Genomic DNA, 20,403 nt, shown 5'->3' on the forward strand with positions numbered 1-20,403 from the left:
GAAACTCCGCCCACAATTGCTGTGATTGGTTGAGATGGGCAGAGGGAGCGGCCAAGGGAGTCCTCTGCCTCGCATTGCTTCATGTGATAACCTATTCCGTCCACCGCGGCTTGCAAACTCAGACGGCATTCAGGACGGCATGCAAAGCCGGCGTCTGATCGGACGGGCATTTGCTTAACTGACGGTTCGCTTTGGCACACGTCACAAGAGTCAAGACGCTGAGTGAACCAACCCCGGTTCAGGGTGGCAAGTCGACATGCGTTCCTTGTCCAGTTGATAGACAGTTGATCTCACCCCTCAGAGCATGAGCTCTATCCCCTCTAACAGACCTCTACAAGTGGCTCATCTGGGAACAAAGGAGCAGCTCACACAAACAGTACTTTAAGTTTTTGACCCACTGGAGTACTGTACCTCTCCCCTGGCTAACTGCCTAAGAAAATCCACCTTGATCTCTCATCCCTAGTCTTTGTGCATGCCAAAATGGGTGTTTAAAACACAAGCCCACTGACCCGGTGATCCCTCCCGGCGATGCAGTTACTCACCCACACAGCCACTGAATGGGTACCCAAGGCCCCAGCAATTAGGCTTAGTCGTGCTACGCACAAAAACAAAAAGCTAAAATAACAAACCCAACAAGCCCTATGGGGCAATGTTGCTCACCCTACCCGTGACTCCAAAAGGTAACCCCAGCTACAGTATGAGAAGTGAGCATTGCACTAATAGTTATAGGAGAGATAATTATATTGGCATCACATAGGCCTACAGAGATAATCGTCACTGAGTTGAGGTTTTCTCTGGCAGGAGATGGGCTACAGTATGAAGTCCTACTGGTCTTTGGAACTTGATCCCCTTTAGACTCTGAGGATTAGGACTTGTACACTTTACTCGTCAAGCAGTAGCCCTTGAAATGGCTGACTTCATGTGGGAAAGGCCAAACACAATGAGACATAGAGACAGAGAGAGCTACCGAGAGACAGAGAGACAGACAGACAGAGAGAGAGGGAAGAGAGGGAGACGGATGGAGAAAGAGATGTTTCCACTTCTGATTTTGTTGTTGTCGGGGGAGTACATTACAGCCAAACCAATAAACAAAATGTCATGTCACATTTGTGACTGGGTGGCTTCCTGTCTCGTTAGCCAATGAGAATTTCATTTCTCCTCTTTCAAAAAGCGCCGTTTAATTAATGTCACCACGGATTAAACGGAGCAATGTGGATATAAGTGGAGTCTTCTGACCCGCTGCGAGCAATGGAGCTCTGGGTCCATTCAGACTGTGATTGATTCGACTGACTAGGTCCACTATTAAAAGGGAGGGCAGGGGGTCATATCATGTAAAAAAAACTGCAGGGGATAACAATGGGGGGGGTGGGGGGAAGTATAGTAGTGGCAGAATCACAGGAAAAAAGGGCTGGGAATCAAAACAAATAATTTGGTAGATAAAAAAAAGTTATTTAAAGGTGGGTCGTAGCACTTGCAGGAAAACAGAGAGATGGTGTGTGTGTGTGTGTGTGTGTGTGTGTGTGTGTGTGTGTGTGTGTGTGTGTGTGTGTGTGTGTGTGTGTGTGTGTGTGTGTCTGTGTGTGTCTGTGTGCGTGCGCGCGCACGCGCGAGAGAGAAATAGAGAGAGAGTTGTTCCATTATGGCAGTGAGCTGTGCATGCTTTGTTGTGGCTTCCTGCATACAGGAGAGAGTGAAGCCCGAGTTATATTTAGTTGCGCGCGGGTAAATAGCTGATCTACAAGCTTGTACATCTGGTATCCTAGATGTGCTATTTTTGGCGTGCGACACCCCGGGTGCAACAAAGTATAAATCACACATAAGAGACCGAGGGAGGGAGCAAGAGAAAGAGAGAAGGGTGGTTGAGTGATTATGTGCTGAAGGAGGTTTCTTGTGTATGTGTGTGTGTGTGTGTGTGTGTGTGTGTGTGTGTGTGTGTGTGTGTGTAGACTCACTACTTTAAGAGCTTTACCACTCTAACCCAACATCCCAAATCCTGCTGCTCCTGTCCTCTCCTCCCCGCCTCCTCTCCTCTCCTCTCCACTCCAGTCCTCCTACCCCAGCGTGTGTGGAATGCCAGCAGCTCAAAGAGAAGAGAGAGCGAGAAAAAGTGACTCCTCAGGAGAGAGAGATGAATATTGGGAGGGGTGGTAGCTGTTAGTATCCTGCACTGAGCTGCCCCAGCTGGAACTACAATAGGAAACACTCTGCTTTTCCTGTGTTGTGCTGTTGTTGTGGTGTGGTGGTGTGTTGCCGTCGGCCCTCGCGAGGAACGGCGAGCGAGCAGGGGTCAGGAAACTGCACCGAAGAGGACGACTCGCTCTTGCAAAACGGTTACAGCGCAGAGACGTGCAGAGAGAGAGAGAGAGAGAGGGGACTGAGAGGGAGAGAGAGGGAGATAGAGAGAGATAGAGAGAGAGAGACAAAGTGATAAAACAGATTTTGGAGTCTGCGGAAGCCAGGATCAGAAGGAACACAAAAGTCTTGTGGGACAGCTTCGAGAAAGAGAGAAAAAGAAAGAGAGAGAGAGAAAGAGAGAGAGAGCAAGAGTTAGAACTAAGGTGAGAGGGCGAGAAACTCACCTGACACACTTTCTGATTCAGCCAGGTGGAACAGCCCTCTCCCGCCCCCTCCCCCTCCTTTCTCTCCCCCTCTCCCCCTCCCTGAGATGGGCGGCCCGCCGGCCCTCATCCACCTGACCTACCTGGGCTACCTGTGGGCGGCCGCAACGCTGGGCGCCGCCGCGCGCCAGCGCCACCACGTGCAGCACGGCCCCTGCAGCTACACCTTCGTCCTGCCGGAGGTGGAGCACTGCCGCCCGGCCAAGGACGTTCAGGTCACCAACTCCCTCCAGAGGGACTCTCCTCCTCCTCCACCGCCACCAGCGGTGGCTGACCCTGACATGGGCCGCCCCGAGCAGGGGGCCAAGGCCTCCTGGCAGGAGAGGAAGCTGGAGAACCTGGAGAGCGCCACGGAGAACAACACACTGTGGCTGCAGAAGGTAAGGCGGAACGGTGAGACGAGAGCGGAGACTAAAACTGTGTGCACGTAAAGTAAAGCCATATATGTTGATTCAACCCAGAGAGTGTACAAATGTACACTCTGGGTTTAACTAACACCCAGGATTTAATATTTTAAATGTTCATTTAATGTTCATTTAACCCTTGTTAAACATTTTACAGTGTGGTAAAGTGCACTCATTTAGAGTCAACATCAACATCTTTAAATGTTTTGCTAACATCAAAACTACCACCAAAGTTGTCCCTGGAGGGTGGTCAAATTCTCCTCGCAAAACAAAGTCTTTATCTTATTTATGTAATCTTACAGTAGCTCCAGTGCACGCTGTACATTCTCCTCTTCTCCTGCTTGTACGCTGCCCTCATCCTGTCACTTGTGTGCTCTCGCCAGTTACATTTCTAGGCTGGATAGACCACAAGGAGTGAAATGCAAGCTCATGATGTCTATGAAATTCACTTTCTGATATCAGAGTCTGTCACGCCTTCGTTATGCTCAGTGATTTTCCCTGATGCTTGATTTGTGCACATCTGGGTCTCTGACAACATGTGGTGTATTCATGTGTGCGTATGTGTACTGTATATAAGTATGTGTGTGTGTGTGTGTGTGTGTGTGTGTGTGTGTGTGTGTGTGTGTGTGTGTGTGTGTGTGTGTGTGTGTGTGTGTGTGTGTGTGTGTGTGTGTGTTTGTGTGTCAGTATTTAAGACCAGTGGGTAGCTTTAAATCCCTGTTGCATGAGAGAAGAGAAAAGACAAAAAAACGAAAGAAGTTCAGTAATATCAGAGAGAGCCAAATGCTTCTCAGACCGTTAAACCTGCTTAAGTAGTGTTCCCCCCACTGGCAGAACGAACACACACACACACACACACACACACACACACACACACACACACACACACACACACACACACACACAGAAACTTCTCGCTATGCAGGCTCAGCCACATGCTTTGCTTCATTTATAAAGCAAAGTCTACAGACACTCCCCTGACCTGGGCTCTGCACTAAACTTCACTAAAAAGATAACACGTTTCCTCGACGGTACATTTGTTTATCTGCTGGAAGCACATTTTAGCACGTCTGGTCTCCAGGCCACTGGCCTTTGCTGTGCCATTTGGCCCTTATTATGGAACAAGTCGACTGAAGTAGTGCGATACAGAGTGGCTTCACAATAGCGCTTGCACCGCTAAGGTCATCAGCTTCCAGGATCAGCGTTGCATTATTGTCGGTGAAAGACTGGGCTGAATGTCCACCCATCTCCTCCCTGTTTCTATTCTTGTCTGCGGGGTGTTTAGGTTATACAATAATCCTCAAAGCCATTTTTAGGCATTGCTTTCCGTAGTGGTTAGACGTGTGAAGGCCAGATTACTCTGTTCGTCCCAATTCCCTATAAAGCATGCAGGCCATCCGCTCCAAGCATCCTAGAGTCTTCTCCCTCCCGTGTCCCAAGCTGTGGAATGACCCCCCCCCCCTCCCCTCCCCCTCCAGGACTGCAGACTTGCTCCCCATTTTCAACCACATACAGTAGTCCAACCCTATCTATCGCCAGAGGAAACGTTGTCATTGAACGTTTCTCCAGAAACGTTCAATGACAACATTTCTGGACCAAAAAAAAAACATTTTTTTGGAACGTTGCATTTCAACATTTAGATTTATGGTTCGGTTTAGGGGTCAAGTTTAGGGTTAAGGTTAGGTTTAAGGTTAGGGTTCGTTAGTATGCAACGTTGAATCGACAATTGACTCAACATGGTTCTCATCTGCGTACCACGTTCACATGCAACGTTTTGGGGATAACATTCTTTATCACTGTACGTTCCTGCAAAACTGCTGTGACAACGTTTTCTCTGGCGACCAGGCTGCATAGTCTCAAAAGTCTGCAGACATCTCTTCAGACTCTTACTTGTTCATATACAGTTTGTTATGTTATTTAGCCCTTTCAATCCGGGAACGTACTGTATCTGAGTCATTTTAGATTTGAGCTAGAACCATTATTCTATACTTTGGCCATTCAAAAATAGCAGATCTACAAGCTCGAGCTTGTGCGAGCTTGTACAGTATACTGTATCTGCTATTTTTGGAAAAACCTTGAACATTTGTGCAAATCTTTGAATACATATATATATTTTTAAACAACATTTTTAACTCTTAAATATTTGCTTCTAGAGGTCCCTGGATCATAATATTTACAAATATTCGCTTTAAAAATATATATGATATTCAAATATTTGCACACATTTTCACACACTATGAGCTTGTATATCTAAATTGTTAATTGAAATAACGATATGAGTTGGTCATTATACAGAATCATATGTTGAAATTGGCAAGGGAATACTAGAATATTCTGCTGAATACTACCAAATATCATTCAAATACGTGTAAGCTTACTTTTCTGTTGAAAACGACCCTAGTAAAAGCTCTTTTAAAGACTGCATAACCGTTGGTTAGTTACATATGGTCACTATGAAAGGGACAACGTGGCATCCGTAACCATTTCAATATGAATATGGCCAGCCAACCAATCCCTCTCCAATTCAATGAATTCAATTTAGTTACTTTCCACGCCTGTCAATTGGGGCCTTTCTTTATAATGGAAAATCTGTATTTCTTTCTTTCTGTCACCTCCATCACACGTGCTTCCCACACTCCCTTTTCGTTTGAACTCCCTCCATAGCCCTCCTCTTCTCTTCTCTTTCCACACTATAATCTCTATAAATCTCATTTTGTTCCATTTATCTGGATGGGATCTCCATCCGAGTTGATGATGAATGTGTCTCCTGTCAAAACCTTCACTTACACGTCAGAACTCCAAAAAATGTCTGTCTCACTCTCTTCCTCTTCATACGCACACGCAAGCACAAGCGCGCACACGCACTCTCTCTCTCTCATCCATGGATTTCACACACAGTCTGACACCCATGCTGTGGGCTGGAAACCTGGCTCTCTTGTGTAGGTTCCCCTGACAGGGTTTCAAATATTAATGGTTTGAGTGGGTTTGTGTGTGTGTGTGTGTGTACGCGCCCTGGGTTCGATTTGTGGGAAAGAATTAATAAATACATTCTTAACCACTAGCCCGAGCGCTCATCACAACCACCTGAACAGCCATCAGCTGGTTGAAGCTGAAGCTGAATTTCCCCTGTGGGATTAACATTAATCCTCAAGGACCCCCTGGGGGTCACCGGACCCCCACTTTGAAAACCAGTGCTCTAAGAAAGTGGTTCTCAATGTGGGGTCATCCTGTGGCCCTCAGGGTTCCTTCAAGCGGTTCCAAATAGACCCTTACAGGTCTGTAACTCTGAGAGTGATGGGGGGTCCTTGAAATAAAACAAAAGTTTGAAGAACCACCCTTCTAAGAAATGCTCCATCTGGCAGTTTCTCTCTCTCCTCCACAGCCTTGATACGACCTGTCATGGAGGTTGACGAGAGCCAGTTTTATGCCTTCCATCTAAGAGCTAAGCTCAGCTGAGACACAAGCCAAACAGGTCTGTGGGTCTGTTACTGCAGTTTGTCTATAGGTTGCCGTCCGGACGTGGAGATTGAAACCTTTCGACACCTTTCAGCACCCAGGGCCAAAGCCATTCATAACTGATGGCTGTGCTGGTGGGACTCCCACACAAACAAAGCAAGGACCCGCGAGTGCAAAGTTTCCGATACTTAGGCCCGAGTACAGCGGCCTTTAACCCTGCATGGAAAAGGCTTTTCAACACCTCACTGATTGTGGCTATAGCATTCAGGAAGACTGGGTTATGTATTATGGAGGGACGTGCGCGTGCGGTGTGCGTGCGTGCGTGCACTTGTGTGTTTACGCCAAACTTGCTGACTCGCTGTCAAAGCACCCCCGCGATGCTACAGCCCTTCCAGTGAACCTCACTCTGATGCTGTTCAAAATAAAAGACACACACGCACACACATGAATCCACAGCATTCTGAAATGGGATCTGTTCTCTTCATGCACGGCACATGTCCCCATTCAACCCCCCCCCCCACCATCTAGTCCCCTCCACTCTGCCTAGTAACAGTTACTTTAACTCTGAGAGTGCAAACATGTTTACATTTCTCCACTCACAGTGAAAGTAACACTGAGGATTTAACTTTCCTAGGGGGCTTGTGGGGGCTGTGCGTGTGTTTTCCTTTATACTGGCTTTAGGAAGGCTCATGTCAGATCATGCGAACACAGTAATATTGCAAGGGGATCAAGGTGGCTGGTGACCTGGTTCACTCGCTCTGCTCGGCTTCATTGAGGCTGCACTCGTACGCAATTGCCTCCAAAGTGGGTTTTTTCTTATTTTATTCACTAATTGCATTTATTTTCGTCCCATTTCTTCTCTCGCTTTAATTTCCACACTTTCTCTTCCCCCTCTTGAACATTATTGAGCCTCCACCCCACCCTTTAACTGCATCTAAAGCCTGAATTATACTCATTATGCGTCCTGAGCTTTAGCAGATCTGCCTTTTTCACTGTTCGTGCTCGTCTCACGCACACACCCGCCCGTGTCAAGAGTTCAATTTTGTAACTGTGTTCAACTTTTTCTATGCGGCATGCACTAGCTAATCTATTCACATGAGAAGCCCTTCAATAAGGCATAAGACCAAACCTTTAAACGGATAGTTCACCCCCCAAAAATATTTTCTCAATCAATCAGTCACCCCATAGAGACTTGAATTCAAGGATATGTTTTTGTTTTTGTCGCATTCCTAAGCCAATAATTTGATGACAGGCAGCAGTTCCGGTAGGAGACACAAAGAGTCTCCTTTGTGTCTCCTACCGGTCATCAAATTATTGGCTTAGGAATGCGACAAAAACAAACAAATATCCATGAATTCAAGTCTCCATGGGGTGACTAATCGATAGAAAGAAAAGTCACTTTGGGGGTGAACTATCCCTTTAAGTTCATGACCCCATTCCTTAACATTGAGGGGTACATTTGTGCGGTGTCTCTGTGTGAAGCATCAGTCAGATCACTCGTGTGATATTCCCTCCCATCAAATCTATACCCCGCCTTGATGGGACTCCCTCTTTCCTTGGTGTTTCACCTTGATTGCGCTTAAACATTTAAACATTTAACTTCACTAAAAATATGCCCAAAACTAACCCTCACCTCCAAAACACTATGCCTAACCTTAACCCTAACCTCACAGAAATAATGCCTAAACCTAACCTCAAAACCCTGTCCGCCTGGGCAAAAACACCTGGCAAAGACATCCTCCCCCGCCTTGACCTGTCATTAATATTTGGCAGGCATACATACCACAGATGGGCGTCTTCCATCCCCCTGTTAACTGAGAGCGAGGAACAAATCTGTTCATTCACTCAGCAATTAAGATATCAAGTAATACAAATCCTCCCCCGTTTCCTTGGTGCCGGGCCCCCCTGCTGTCCCGCTTAGAAACACACTGATGACAGAATGGCGCTACATTCCCACTGTGGATTATCTGGCCAGATAATGCCACTTCTGAGAGAGCTACAATACAAAAAAAGTATGTCTCCAGTTTGGATCAGGTCTTGGCAGCATGCAGCACCAGTGAAGCATGGACCGAGGCTCTATCACGGCAGGGTTTAATAGGAACACTTTGATGAGGACTCGCTTCTGATAGCGGCTTCAATAATGGAGGCCCATTATGTCACATGGATCTCCAGTTGTCCTCCTTTGGAAATGACTCTAATCCTCTGGTAATCTCTGCATGGCATTCATTATGAAAGGATCTGTCTCCGGTCCACTGATGCCTCGCGCTCCATTTTATGCTCCGTCTTACGGCGGAGTCACGCGCCCCAAAATAGCCGATCTACAAGCTCATAGCGCGTCGCATCCTCGACTCGTTGTGAGCCTGCAGATCGGCCATTTTCGCCGTGTGACACCGTGGTACGACAAAACATGAATCAGGCTTTAGTCGTCCAAAGAAATGTCTGAGATGGATTCATGTAGTGAGAGAAAGAGATTACTGCAAGCGATTTACTTGCCATTTCATCTCTATTGGCTGCTCCAATTAGCTTATACTCCCCAGAAATATATAATAATAATAAATAAATAAATGTGGTGGTCACGCCTTATTATATTCCCCCGAATGTGCATTTTCTTTATTGAGAAAATAAACAATTGAGTCTCTTTCAAATGTGCCTCCTCTTTCCTTATTAGCCACTCATTAGCTGGATAATTGTGAATATTCACTCTTTTAGCGACTTCATTTTCCAGCAAAGGGATTTAGTGAGTGAAAGTCTGATCCCGTTCTCCCTGGAACAGCATAAATATTAATGTCTTCCCTTCCATAACCCACTCCGCTTTATTACGAGGCACAGGCTGCCGCCCGTTAAGCGTCGAACAAAATTCCATAGCTCACGACTGGTAAACGTTTCAACTAAAGCGCCATGAGCGCTAGCGGAATTCGTCTTCCATATGCCATTAACTCAAAACAGCCGCATTAATAAAAGAATCTGTTTATTGCTGCGAGATGGATGGCACTCTATTTTTATCTCAGCTATGGAATAAAATGAGTTTCCATTTGCCCTTCTTGCTCCCGAGCCAGTTGATTGATTCGACTATATGAACAAGTGTCCCTTAAGTCCTGGTCACAAATGTCATGCGGCAGCCACTCAGGTATACAGCAATCACGCTGGATTTCTGAAATGCTATTAAAGCTACTCTTGCACCATTGTGCATATTACATATTAGTTCATTTCATTAATGCGAGCGTGGCATTTGCCTGAGGTAAAGCCACAGAGCGCAGAAGAGCGAGGGGATGAATTGATGGATAGAGATATTAACAGTTGCCTTAGGGATACATGGGCCGCAGCAAGTTCCACCAGAGCACCTGAGAGCGACGTGGTGACAAGAGGAGGAATAGCCAGTTCAATGTCACTTCAACTTCCTCCTTCACACGCTGTCAAGACTGTTGTCAAACTCAGAGATATCATCGCATCATCAGCATGACCGTCTGTCACTGCAGAGATGAACCACTTAAGCCCTATTTGATATAGCCCCATGCATGACCTCCCCCCTTCGCTGTAGCTTCAGGAGTCAGTCACATAGCATTGTCATTCCAGATAAAAAAAAGTGTAAAACATAGTCCAAAGTTCCTACAGATTTTTACAGTCTTTAGTAAAAACAGTGGTAAAATTTAAATCCACCGTTTTTTTCCCACAGCCTGTGCAGAACTTAACACAGATGCAGGTTCCCGATCGGCCATGCACCCCGTATTCTGGATTGGCAATGCTACAATATGTGACAGAGTCCCAGAGCTACTGTACAGCAGTGGGTGAGGTCACAGATAGGGATGTTGTGTGAAAATATGAAAAACAAATGCGTTGTGAGCTTGTCGATAATGACAACCCGAAAATACAGATGCCATGGGTTTAAAGTGGTTGCAAAACCACTAATTCTTACAATGTGCGATATGTGATCCATGTGTTGGAAATAACCCACAGCTGGAGAACTACATTCAGGAGAACGTGCGCTCCGGAATGGAGGAGATATCGAGGAACGCCGTCCACACCCAGACGGCCGCCATGTTGGAGATGGGGACGAACCTCCTCAGCCAGTCAGCGGAACAGACTCGCAAGCTGACGGATGTCGAGACTCAGGTAAAAGCAGGAAAAGTTATTTATGTTATATAATTGAAAATGCCAATAAATAGGTGCAGTTGGTGGAGTTGTTGTTTATTCATTGTTGTTTGATATCACACGGTTGAAACGTGGTTGTCAGTGCTTTTTTCGTTGCTGTCGGCGGAAACCTCATATCTTCAGGTTTCAAATAGTTATTTTTTTTTAACGTAAATTAAAGCCCTATACTTCATCATACAAGAGTGTCACACCAACATAGAGAAAATAGCAGATCTACAAGCTAACAGCGCGTCGCAACGCATTGTGAGCTTGTAGATCGGCTATTTACCTTTTTTTTATAACAAAAAGGAACGGTTTTGGATATAGATTTTCAACCGACAGTGACAATTTGAAAATTGCGAGAGCCGACAGTCTGTTTTGCGAGGCTACTTTGGAAGCCCAGTAATTGGAATGAATGGGCTTTAAATCCTTTAGAGATATTACACAACATGTGGTCACTACATGTGCTACACATACACACACGCACACTAAGAAGCATGATGTCAGTGGTCAAGATGTGGATTAGTAGCTAATTAGATTAAATTACCAGAGGTACTGACATGCTGCTCGGAAAAAGGCTGTATTTTGGTTCTATACAGACACTGATTGACACAATGAGCTGACAAAGGGTGGCTAACAACAAGCCAATTAAAACATGAAAGGCAGTATCACAACACAGATGTCTAATCGTGCCACAAAGCTGTTATTACAGATTGGGCTGTTTTGATCACGCTATACTTTGATTCTGTCGAGCATAAACGTCCCTGTGATGGATGGATAACACAACCTGCATAAACATTTTTGACGCTTTGCAAATCTCCTCTTTCATCTTGCGGCTTCAAAACATGACCCTGGGGGGCAAGTGAGATAATTACTTTTGATTGTGTGGGTTTGATAAAGGCAACATCACAGGGCCTTGTATGAAAGTGTGCAACATTATGGATTTGTTAGCGTAGCTTTTGATCCGCGTCACGTTCACTAGAATGCACAGCAGGGAGCCAGGCAGGTGGAACAGTAGGAAAAAAGGCAGAAAGAGAGGAGGATGCTACACTAGCCTGAGTTGTTGTTTTTAACTCTCTTACCGCCAGACTTATTTCTGGCTGCGTGCACCCACTGCCAGCGATTTTTAAATTTTCTTACCTCTTTCAAGTAGTCACAGAATATTTATCTCCAGTATGATCGATCCCCTGATGGTTGCTAATCACAGCGGGTTTCACTGTGCTTCAGCGAAAAGAAAAAAAAATGTCATCGCGATCTCCCCGTTCAATTTCATGCCTTTTAAAATAGCATGTCTCGGCCAAAAATACATAGTTAAAAAAAAAAGTACACAGTAGCCGAGATACAGCCTTTTTAAGTAATACATTAATACTAAAATACTATACTAACATATACTATATTAAATATATAATATATAGTTTATATCTGTGGCACCACAAAATGGCAGCCACTGCTATGCCCTATAGCCGATCTACAAGCTCACCGCATGTCAAGCATGCAATGTGTTTGAGCTTGGATATTGGCTATTTTCATTTTCATTTTTCATTGCGACAACCCGCGCTAATATAAATCCAAAATAGGCTTGAAATACATAATGAATTATCCTTTTGTTGTTGAACAATACCAGAGACATCCTGGACAAACACAGACGATGGCTTATGTGTGAACACATGAATGTGGGATTCTGCGCCAAGATGTGGTGAACTGCGACTGGGACTGTGGGAAAGAAAAATACAAGTGTTTCTCTGATGCTCCCCAACTGACCTGCAGACGGTACTTTATACAGGCTGAGGAAGGTTGTGTTCAGCTGTTCTCTGCCTTGGCACAGCCTAGTGAAGGGGTCACTACAGTACCATTACCAAATAGTCAGGTCTGTTAGCAAAAAATGTGGACACGGCTCACAAAAGCGCGATGTTGCATCTTTGAAATCCAAGATGGCCGCCTTCTGCCATCTTGATGACGTGGCTCCCCTTCCAAAATGAAACCTATGGTGATGGAGAGCATGTAGAAAAAATGCTTTTGTGAGCCGTGTCCACATTTTCCTAAAATCGGGGCCTAAGCAACCTGACTAAAATGAACAACAGTGGCAGGAGTGACATTCAAGTGATCAAACCAGTCGTCGAAGGTGCTGAATGACCTCAGGGGCGAACAACGGGACGTATCTCTGCTCCGTGCAGGGTGACACTGGTACAGTAATTTTGTGCTAAACGTTACCGCTCGCCAAGTTCAAGTCAAGTCCAACAGTCCCTGACGTTAATGACAGCACGTAAACAGCCGGGCCTGACGTCACCCATGACGTCACTGATTCCGTGCCAACAGCGAGGCCTGACGCCACCCCCCCTGACATCACTGTTACCCCGCCCACACCTGGCCCACTCATCACCCCTGTCGTCACTCTGCCCACTAAAAGGAAGCCCACTCCTGGACCTGTGCCACCGCCAGGGGTTGCCGGTGACATAGGCGTCATCATTGCCGGGCGTCCTCTCCATGCTAGACGCTGGTGGAGGCGTAGATTTGCTACGTGCAGTACAAGGGGAAGAAAAATACTACAGAGTAACAGTGATGTGATTGGCATTAACACATTGGCCGCCAGAGGTTAATCTCATAATGTACTCACCAGTGCCAACGTTTTATTGTTGTTTTTTGTTTTTTTCACGTCGCCATAGACCTTGTTAAAATCTGTAAGATTGAGCTGTGCACTGTTTGTTTACATCGCGGACATGTGCCTGGTTCGAGCAGTGAAGACCACGTGTCAAACGGGGCATCCATGTTGTAGTTAGAACGGTTTATGTTAAACAGTGATCACCGAGGAGAAAAAAACTACAAGGAGAAAATAAGGTTTCAGTTTCGTCATTAGAACGAGGGCTGACGGGATCGGCAAAACCGGATCCCGATTAATTCTGTTTCCGGTGGTGTTACAATGAAATGGTCCGTGTCGGAAAGTTTTTTTTTCGCAAAAAAGGAAAAAGCACCACAGCCCGTAGGCTACGGGATCGGCGCTTTACGGTTGGATTTAGCGGCCCGTAGGCTACGGGCCCGGCGGTCAGAGTGTTAAACAAAAGACAAAGAAACATATTGGAACCATGCCATTCCTCTATGGATCCCGAGATCCACATGATTGGATTTGCATCTAAACACTGACTAACCACCCTTCTATCTGTCAATCTGTGTCCCTGTTTGTACCAATCTATACTGTAGGTGTTGAACCAAACGAGTCGCCTGGAAATCCAGATTCTTGAGTACTCACTGTCCACCAACCGCCTGGAGAAACACATTCTCCAGCAGACCCAGGAGATCGCAAGCCTCAATGACAAAAACAGGTAAATACGCTACCCTGGTAGACGATAGAAAAGCTATTTCAAGTGCTTGGCCACTCTCCAGATATACGTCTTAAGTGCACTAAGTGAAATAGAAATGTTGCAGATTGAACACTTTTATTACAGCTATTAATATTGTCCTTTATACAGTCAATTAGAAGCACCAACTGTAATAACATGTCTTACCCTGCTCCATAGGCAGGAACCACAGGAGTGCACTTAGTGGTCATATATTCTGCATTTTTGTGTTTGTGTGTGCGAGTGTTGTGCATACGTTAGTGCACGTGCATGTATGTGCAGTGGTGTAAAGTAACTAAGTACATTTACTCAAGTAATGTACTTAAGTACAATTTTGAGGTACTTTTACTTTACTGGAGTATTTCCAATTGTCTATACTTTTACTTCTACTCCACTACATCTCAGAGGCAAATATTGTACTTTTACTCCACTACAATTATTTTTAAACTTTAGTTACTGGTTACTTTGCAGATATAAATGATTACATTATAAAACATACATTAACCACTTTAGCCCTATTTTATACCTAGGCTATTTCAAAATAGCCGATCTACAAGCTCACAATGTGTCGCATCGCGACGTGTTGTGAGCTTGTAGATCTGCTATTTTCAAACATTTTAGTACTTTTTTCCTTTGGTACTTTAAGTACATTTTGATACTAATACTTTTGTACTTTTACTCAAGTCAATTTTGAATTCGGGACTTTGAAATCGGGACTTTTACTTGTAACATAGTACTTCTACATTGCATTATTGATACTTTTACTTAAGCAAAACATTTGAGTACCTTTTTCCACCACTGTGTATGTGTGCGTGTAAATGCATGTGCGGGGTACGAGTGGGAGGAAGGGGAAGGACGCGTGATGGAGTGGTTTCGCCATTCTTCTCTCTAGGAACGCAAGGTCAAGCCGGGGCCAGCTGTCGATGCAGGGGTTAAGGACAGGCAGGCATGGCGGTGTGAAGGAAGCACTTGTTTTCCCTCCCCATACCTCCCTATCTGGTTGTTATTCATTCCATCCATCTGAACCAAGTGTGACGGCTGCAGCTCTGCCGACACCTGTTACAGATCTGGCCCCGCGTTGGCCCTATGGCCCTTCGTCCTTCATGTCGCTGACACGGACCCTGACATATGTAAATAAATGGACGTGTCTTATAAAGGGCAATCGCCATGATTTGGACATTATGCGATCGAGGGGGTCGGCCATGGACTCGCGGGGTCAGCCACAAGAGAAATAAGCATTTTGAGGGGATGTTGTGAGTGACTACCGCTCCTGGAACGCTTCCAACTATAGAAATGCTTGTTTTCACAGAAATGGCATATCCCTGACGTCGGTCGAAAAACTTGTATGTATCACGGTGGATGTTTGATACTTTTCAAGAATTGGAAAAAAAATAACGTGTGTTCCAATGGATCCAATGTAGTTATTCAGTCAAAAGCCATTGTTAATACTTTTCATTGTTTAAATACGTACTGTATACAATCTACAGACATACTATGGGGGTGGCCATAGCTGAGTGGTTAGTGTGCCCGGCTGGGCAGCCAGAGGCCCTGGTTGTCGCAGGTACGATGCCAGGCCAGGCCAGCAATGTGTCGATGTGTGTTCCTGAGCAAGACTCTTAACCCCAAATTGTGCCGGCTGCTCACTACTCCTAGTGATTACAGGATGGGTAAATGCATGTGCATATGTATATACTGTATATGCACATACGCAAAAAAGACAAGGCTAACAAGAGTATTGATATTCAGATATTATATACATATGCAGTGACAAAAAACACCCCAAGGAGTGGGGACTATATTATTATGCTTTGTAATAATAATCAAAATCTACAAAGTAACTAGTAACTAAAGTGTTCAAATAATTGTAGTGGAGTAAAAAGTATAATATTTGCCTCTGAGATGTACAGTGGAGTAGAAGTAAAAGTAGTGCAAATTGGAGACACTCCACTAAAGTAACAATTCCTCAAAAGTGCACTTAAGTACAGAATTTCAGTAAATGTACTTAGTTACTTTACACCACTGCTGTCTGACAGTGACTAAATAAAACAGCAGTGTGGAGGAACTGCAGCACCAAGAGCAGCTACTCTGCAGTGAGAGAGAGGGAGAGTCATCTAATTGCAATAGATCCACATTACACGGTTGTTAGCGCGTCAGTCTGAACACCCATGATGTAATGCAATCCAAATGTTCTTTATTGAACTTAGCCCTAACAAATCAAACAGTCCTTAACTGTATCATGAGAATATATAGACAAGGTTTCCTCTGTACCCGAGGTGAGAAAACAAACAAAAAAACAAAACAGATAACGACGATACACTTTCATCAAGTGTGCCTTTGGGAATCTATGTGAATCGACAACACACTTTCTCTCTCCCGGGCTCATGAAGAGTGCATGCTCGTATAGTGAGAGATTGACTAGCACCGGCGAATGTGTGCGTGTGTGTGTGTGTGTGTGTGTGTGTGTGTGTGTGTGTGTGTGTGTGTGTGTGTGTGTGTGTGTGTGTGTGTGTGTGTGTGTGTGTGTGTGTGTGTGTGTGTGCGCGCGCACTAAGGGAGGGGCGGGGCTGAGAAAGCAACTCATTCAATCTGGATGGTTGGATTGTTTCAATAAATATCTATTGCAGTCATTAGTCAGAGCCATAACGATCATGCAGCATGGATTTATGATGTTCATTGGAGCTGCAGACCTTTTCTGCAGGCAACACACACACACACACACACACACACACACACACACACACACAGTCAGATTGTTGCCCCATGTGGCTGTGATTGAGAGCGCTAGCTTTCAGGCCCATCTGTGAACATCGCTGCTGTACAGGTGTTTCTGTGGTGCTAGCCCAATGAGACTCTCAGCCTGAAGTCTATAACTCATCCCTCATCGCAGCCGGGGCAATGCCACCGAGGGAGTAGTCTCTGGAGATACACACTGCTGGCTCACACAACTCTCACAAGCCTTCCGCCTATAACAGTCTGTACGTCAGAAGCGTTGAAATTCAGCAGAAAATAAAGCAGATGTCCCGTAATCCCCCCCCCCCCCCCCCCCACCACTTCCGTTTCGTAAGTCCCATTGTAAATCAGTAGAATCAGTGGTAAAGCCTATCTAGCTTGCTGCTTAGCACAAATGGACATTTAAAAACATAAATTTTAAATAACAGGAAAATGAAAAACTGATGACAGCTTCCTATGCAGAAGGTTTAGAATGTCTTTGGCATTCGAAGATTGAGGAGTTGCCTGACATGAGAGACTGAAAGGTACATAAAGATAAACAGGATTAGTGGGGGGGGGGGTCTTCTCTCTTTTCTTTCCCACCTCCACCACCAGTGGTGGAAAGTAACTAATTACATTTACTTAAGAACTGCACTAAAGTGAGATTTTTAGGTATTTGTACTTTACTTGAATATTTCCAATATCCAGTACTTTTACTCCACTACATCTCGGATCCAAATATTGTACTTTTACTCCACAACATTTATTTGAAAACTTTAGTTACTAGTTACTTTGTAGAATGATTATTATTACAAAACATATTAACCACTTCAGCCTAATGCCTTATATATATATTTCGGCCATTTGGAAAAAAAACGATCTACAAGCTCACAATGCGTCGCATCGCGACGCATTGTGAGCTTGTAGATCTGCTATTTACAAAAGATTCTTATACATTTGAAAACTTGTGAAATGGGACATTCTGCATAATGCAGCACTTTCTACTTTTGGTACTTTTAAGTACATTTCCATACCAATACTTTTGTACATTTTTAATTCCAGACTTTTACTTGTAACAAAGTATTTCTACATTGCAGTATTGATACTTTTACTCAAGTAAAACATTTTAGTACTTTTTCCACCACTCATCTCCAGCCTCTCTGTGTGTGTGTTTTTTTGCCAGTGGTCTGGAGCAGAGGCTGGTAGCGCTGGAGGGCCACTACGGCAGGGAGCTCCAGGGCTTGCAGGGGGAGAAACAGCAGCTCCAGGACGTGCTGGAGAGGCAGAGCCGGCTGGTCAGCCAGCTCCAGGGCGAGCTGGGCAGCTCCACCCTCAACAGCACCCTCCTTCAGAGGCAGCAGGCCGCGCTCTCCGACACGGTCCAGCAGCTGCTCTCCATGGTCAAGCACTGCAACGGTAACAACTTAAGTCCTGTATGCGTTGCCTTATGCGGAATAGCCTAATCTACAAGCTCACAACCAGTGTTGATTTTGTCGACTAAAACTATGATGAAAAATGTTCATGCACTACCTTTTTTCACTGACGAAAACTAAATAAAAACTAAGCTATGATGACTGAAACTAAGACAAAATATAATTGACAATTTCGTCAACAAATATAAACTAGACTAAAATGGGAGGGAGGGACTAGTGGAGAAGAGATCCAGTAGAACTAAAAGGCAAGTCGTGTATGTTGCACGTGGGTGTTGTACTCTGAAAATAGATCTACAAGCTCACAACACGTCACAGCGCGACGTGTTGTGAGCTTGTAGATCGGCTATTTTCAGCATGCAACCAAGTGTAAAATCTGCCATTACGACGCCATGATCAAGGCACCGCCAAAATACATTTTCGTTGACTAAATCAACTGTACAGTAGATTCAGTCGACTATAATCTTATATTTAGTCGACTAATACTAGACAAAAACATGTCAAAAATATGACTAAAACTAAATGGAACTTTATTCAAAAGATTATTGACTAAAACGAAGAAAAAAAAAAGTCAAAATCAACAGCGCTCACAACACGTAGTGATGAACGTATTGTGAGCTTAGATTGGCTACGTTGGAAAACTTTGAAAGGAAGGACTATTTCCCCTTTAATGACATGCGCAAAATAAGGACACCAGGGTCAAAGTGGGGTAAGGCAAGACAGGGCGATCAACCAGATTTTGAATAGGCAACACATTTTTCAGTATCACAATGTAACAAGATGTGTGAAAAACACGAATCAGGTTGTGGCCAATATATATATAGATATATGATAGCGGTAAGTTTGAGTATTCACTATTCAGTCAGTTATAGTTTTTGCAAGCTGTGATTTTCAAAGGTATATGACTTGTGGAAAAGTGGGAAAAATGTACATCCTCCTCTTTCTAAATCTGTATTCTATATGGCTGAATGTCAAATAAAACTGCTTGAACTTGAACTTGAAAGCCATAAAGGAAATACATACCCTCATAAATCTGGGGGTTTTAATGTCAAGTCAGCGGTTTTAGTCGATAAAGTGACTATCCCAAACGTTCCATCTGAATGTGTTTTCTAGAGATCGCTGTCAGAGAGGAGCCAACCGCCAGTTTCCGGGATTGCGCCGAGATTCTGAGATCAGGAATGACAGAGAACGGGATATATAGCATACGACTCGCCAATTCCACGCAGACCGTCAAGGTAATAGGTCTCCAGAAACCATTAGCGTTTTCTGCTAAATAAAACACAATCGAGTGTGACATGGCAACCCTCACACAGGGAACTGTTATTGTGAGCCATTTTTATCCCATTGTGCTGCATTGGTTGATTGATTTTCTCTACTATTTGAGTCAGCGGCTAATGTATTGCTTAACCAAGAAACTAAACAAACTACAAACGGTCACGCAGAGGTTCGATCACTTCCACGGGCAACAACACGCGGTGGAAAGTACACACTGTTTCCGCGTAATGCCATTCTATTGGTCTTTTATGGCGCAGAGGTTGATGGAAATGTCATGTTTGGGTATGGAGAGCTGAAATAATAAGCAACAGGAGCGCCGTGCCCTGCAGGCCCGCTGCCTGGTCAGTGAGTGTGCAGTTGAATGTTAAATCAGAACAGCTTGAGAGGCCCCAGCCCTGACCTGAAGTAGCTGAGCCATGCTAACTCAACCTTAGCCCACACCAGCAGGCTACACTACATTAAAAACTAACAACCTTGGCCTGGGCGCTGGTCTGAACAGGGGAAAAAACCCTCCAAAGTTTTTACTTTTGTTATTAATTACTCGTTTGCTAGCTGCAAAGCCCCAAACCCTCTATTTTTCCCCATCATCTTCCTCCTCATTTCCTGTGGGCAAAAAGCAGCCAGGTGTTTGGCGCTGGTGCCATGTGTTTCCTGCCAGCTGGGGCCAATACATGGTTTCCATAGATGCATGCCGCATGCGTCTCCTACTACCCACATCATCCGCGCTTTCAATCTATGCCATGTAATTCCATTGTGGCTGGCAAACTGGGTGGTAGTATGCAAGTGGGGCAGCTTTAAATTGCCCTGCTTTCTATGCAGAATGTGGTTTTTGCACTCGCCGAGGACAAAAAATCTCATGTTTATGCGGGATGCAGATTTGCCCACAGTGGCCATGCATCCATGATCAAACGAGAAACATGCATATCATTTCCACCAGTGAAATTAACTGGAAAACAGCATGTGTCCGTGTAGCCGGAGTCTGTCTATCCATATTTATGTCTATCGACGTCTATCTAGGAAACTATTATATCTTTACAAATAGTAAAGTACA

At 44.7% G+C, this 20,403-nt stretch overlaps 1 protein-coding gene across 1 annotated transcript in view; it reads left to right on the forward strand.

Moving 5' to 3' along the window:
• The first annotated feature begins 1,991 nt into the window (after positions 1-1,991).
• angpt2b (angiopoietin 2b) overlaps positions 1,992-20,403 on the forward strand; it is a 30,499-nt gene continuing 12,087 nt past the window's right edge. Inside the window, exons 1-5 of the mRNA XM_084079829.1 lie at positions 1,992-2,998; positions 10,433-10,588; positions 13,802-13,923; positions 17,831-18,063; positions 19,191-19,312. Coding sequence (XP_083935955.1) covers positions 2,666-2,998; positions 10,433-10,588; positions 13,802-13,923; positions 17,831-18,063; positions 19,191-19,312 — 966 coding nt within the window. The 5' untranslated portion in view covers positions 1,992-2,665. The remainder of the gene's footprint in view (positions 2,999-10,432; positions 10,589-13,801; positions 13,924-17,830; positions 18,064-19,190; positions 19,313-20,403) is intronic.

The sequence above is a fragment of the Gymnoscopelus microlampas genome, assembly GCF_963454915.1.
Source record: "Gymnoscopelus microlampas genome assembly, chromosome: 15".
Lineage (NCBI taxonomy): Eukaryota > Metazoa > Chordata > Actinopteri > Myctophiformes > Myctophidae > Gymnoscopelus > Gymnoscopelus microlampas.